The following is a 3,651-nucleotide window of genomic DNA, read 5'->3' on the forward strand; positions in this document are numbered from 1 at the left end:
CAAAAAACAAAAAAACATTTTACCAGAAGGTCAACTTTTTATAGATATTGAATAACCACTCACGACAACCTTCTCCTCTTAGGTTGTACATGTTTGAAAATCTGTCCACATAGGAATTGACTATTGTATTTTTGACAAATTCAATTGGTGTTGTTTCTTCCAGATGTTGTGTAATTTTGGATCATAATTAGCTTTATAATAGGGATGGTAATTTATCATGTTTCCGATGGAAATTTTTGATCCTTGCCTTGAAACGAAAATGGGAAAAATTTTCAAAGAGAAGACGAGGACGTGAAATGTATGTAATTTCTCGTTGGGAATAAAGAGGGGGCGGAGTATTCTTATGTGCCCCGTCCTGCCACCGAATAATTATTATAATTAAAAAAATAATATATATAATTTTTTAAAATTAAAAAGTTAGATTTTTAGTTTTTAAAATTAAAAATTACATTAATTTAAGATTTTGACTAAAAAAGTTAACTGAGATCGGGGATGAGGACTATTTTTAAATTCCCTAAAACGGGGTTAGAGTTTTGAGGATGGGGACGGGAATCGGGGGATGGGGAGTATCCCGCACCGCCCGTTGCCATCCGTATTTATATCATTGATGATGCATCGGAAGAAATTAAAATAATAATTACTTAAATAAAATGGGAAAATATTTTATTTTTTTGCCTCGCCTACTATAAATATTAAATACAGACCACATTAGCCAATCATCCTTCTCTCATTGGCTTTCCCCCAAGAAACACACAAATCTCAGCACTTTCTTTTTCCTCTCAATCCGATTTGTCACCATGTCTCAGGTACTTACTTTCGTCTATTCTAAAATTCATTAAATCTTGCTTGATATTGTTTGGGGTTTAACAAATTGCAGTTTTGATTATCTTGAGTTCTCATACTTTGCATGATTATGTTGAATCTTGAATTTGGGTATTGCTTTTTATACAAAAAAGTTGGGATCTTTACATGGATTAGATCAATTAATTGCCAAGAAATTTCTGGATCCCAGTTTCATGTATTTTTGTTGCTTGTTATTTGCCCAGATAGGATTTTTGTGCTATTTTGATGATTTGCTTGCTATTTCAGATGCCTAGATACTGCCAAATTGTTTCAAAATTCTAAGTTCAATCCTTTAAAGCTTCTTAATAAGTTCAAAAACATTTTCCCTTTTCGAAGTTTTAATCTTTCATTTTCACTTTTTTTTTTTTTTTTTTTTTTTTTTTTTTTTTTTTCTGGTAATGTTCAGGGTAATGGTATACATCATGTTTTCAGTGAAAAAAAAAATGAAGAAGAAGAAGAAATGTTATTATTGGACTTTGAACATAGGGATATATTGATTTAAGGCCACCTTTTTATTTGAGAGAGGATGAAATTGGGAAAGAACTAAACAAAAAATGTAGTTTAAGTGACACATGTTTTTTTGGAGTGACAAGGGAAACCTGCCGCCACTACCCCGCATTGTGACCTTAGTCGGCAAAAGAACAAAAAGAGAGAAACTAGCCTAGGTTGCCCATAGTTGACCGGCTCAAACCAAGAAGGCTAGGATTTGAACTCGTAACCTTGTGGTTACAAGTTTGTATCCTTAGCCAACTTGGTTGGGGTTACCCTTTGGCACATGCTTTGGAGTCTAGAAAACATGCAGAGGTTTAGGATTAAACAACATTATGATTTGTTAGACCTCTTATAAACTAAAATTGGGCTAGAGTCCTCAACCACACTAAAAGATTGAATCCAACCAATTAGTTAGTCTAACCCATGACCTTATAAATTCATATATTCACTTTTAACAAGACCTATTGTCTGAAGTATTAGATTATGTGCAATGTTGATGTGGTTGTGTGTTTTAGAACTATAACTTCCAAGCCCAATCCATTTAAGACTAGATCTTTCTTTGTTCATGATTGCAGACTGTTGTTCTCAAGGTTGGCATGTCATGCCAGGGCTGTGTTGGGGCTGTCAACAGGGTTTTGGGGAAGATGGAAGGTATGTATCTTACCCGGTTTTCATCAATACTATATAGTTTTGTTTTTTAAAAGAAAATATACTGAGTACATACATTCTTGGTGTCATATACACCGAGCTCTATCCTTGAGGATAGGTTGTCCTAGGACCGTGAATTTCACTTTTATGTTCTTTCTGTATATTTAGTAGTATATTGCAGATTCTGTGCTATATGTTCTAAGACGTCTGTCCTTAAAGTATCGATACTTTGATCCTTAATATGTCGTTAACCTCGAATCTTTATTTAAGTTGACGAATAATGCATTCTCAATCTCATGCTCGCTCACCTTGCTAAACTATCTTCAGGTGTAGAGTCATTCGACATTGATTTGAAGGAGCAAAAAGTGACAGTGAAGGGTAATGTGAAGCCAGAGGATGTTCTCCAGACGGTTTCAAAAACTGGGAAGAAAACGTCGTTCTGGGAAGCGGAAGCAGCAGCAGCTGGAACTGAATCAAAGCCGAATCCGGAAGCTGTTCCTGCTGCTTGATAATGATCATCCCATCGCGGCGACTAAAAGCTTTAAAACTATATATGTTCATGGCCTATGAGCTTATTGGATGGCTTTGTAGTGAAGGTATCTGTACAAGAATTGATGTTTAACCAAAAATATTTCCTAGTTTGTTATGATGTTTTCTGTAACATGGTTATTACTACAAAATCAATGTCATTTCTGGAGATTCTTAAGAAAGTCATTTCTCTTATATATGTACTACTAAATCTTGGCATTTTGAAGGACTTGAAACCAGAAACTGAACTGTGATTGGGAAATGACCAAACCAACCCCATTTCCCATCCCTATTTGGTTACTGTCCATGTTAAGGGAGGGTGTGTTGTGGTCATGTTTATGGAAAGGAAAACAAAACGTGTGTACTAATTAATCGTAGAAAATTTTCAGTGTTTCTAGAGAACGAAAAATCGAGAATATGTTGTTCATTTATCTAACTTGAATAATAAGATTAACAGAGAATGAAGAATGAAAAATTTAAACAAATGAAAAACTAGTGAAAGAAAAATTAAAGAATTGAAGTAGACACAATCAAATAACTTTTGAATTTTGAAAAAAAAAAAAAAAAAGAAGAAGAAGAAGTAGTTCTATAGGATGAGTACTGTGAAATAGTCCACAAAATTGGCAATTCCTCCTGATCTAACCTTTCTGCAGGAAAGATCAACAACTCTAAACTAAAGGAAAAAGGAAAAAAAAAAATATTATGACACTTCTTTAAATAACTCAAATTTTAAATTATACGGGTTTTTAGAGAGGTAGATGAGAGAGAAAATAGGTTCTCGCAGAGGGGCTCAAAACTAAGTGTTAGGAATATATTGTAATAGTTTTTGATATGCCAAATTGTATTTTAGAATCTCCAATTTTATGTGTTAAGTCTAGGCGTGTCATTGACCATGAAAGGAAAATTAACAAATTTAGAGAAAGGGAAAAATAAGAAGAAGAAGATGCATATGATATGTATACTTAAATAAGCCCACACGCCCTAACTCAAGAAGTCATAGTGATGAATCTCATACGAAGAAATGAGAAGCAAACTAAATTGCATGAAGTTATCTTGAAGATCAAGCATCTATGGAAAGAAGTAAGTACATCAAGAAGAATGCTACAAAGACCAATAATCTGTATTGGCGAGATGGATGAA

The 3,651-nt window shown here is 33.8% G+C and overlaps 1 protein-coding gene across 1 annotated transcript; it reads left to right on the forward strand.

Moving 5' to 3' along the window:
- The first annotated feature begins 684 nt into the window (after positions 1–684).
- On the forward strand, positions 685–2,693 carry LOC109176812 (copper transport protein ATX1-like). Its single transcript, XM_019326213.1, has 3 exons — positions 685–806; positions 1,911–1,986; positions 2,311–2,693. Exons 1-3 carry the CDS (start codon positions 798–800, stop codon positions 2,490–2,492), a joined length of 267 nt encoding a protein of 88 aa, XP_019181758.1. The 5' UTR covers positions 685–797; the 3' UTR covers positions 2,493–2,693.
- The last annotated feature ends 958 nt before the right edge of the window (positions 2,694–3,651 follow it).

The sequence above is a fragment of the Ipomoea nil genome, unplaced genomic scaffold (genome assembly GCF_001879475.1).
Source record: "Ipomoea nil cultivar Tokyo-kokei standard unplaced genomic scaffold, Asagao_1.1 scaffold0761, whole genome shotgun sequence".
In the NCBI taxonomy this organism is placed as follows: domain Eukaryota; kingdom Viridiplantae; phylum Streptophyta; class Magnoliopsida; order Solanales; family Convolvulaceae; genus Ipomoea; species Ipomoea nil.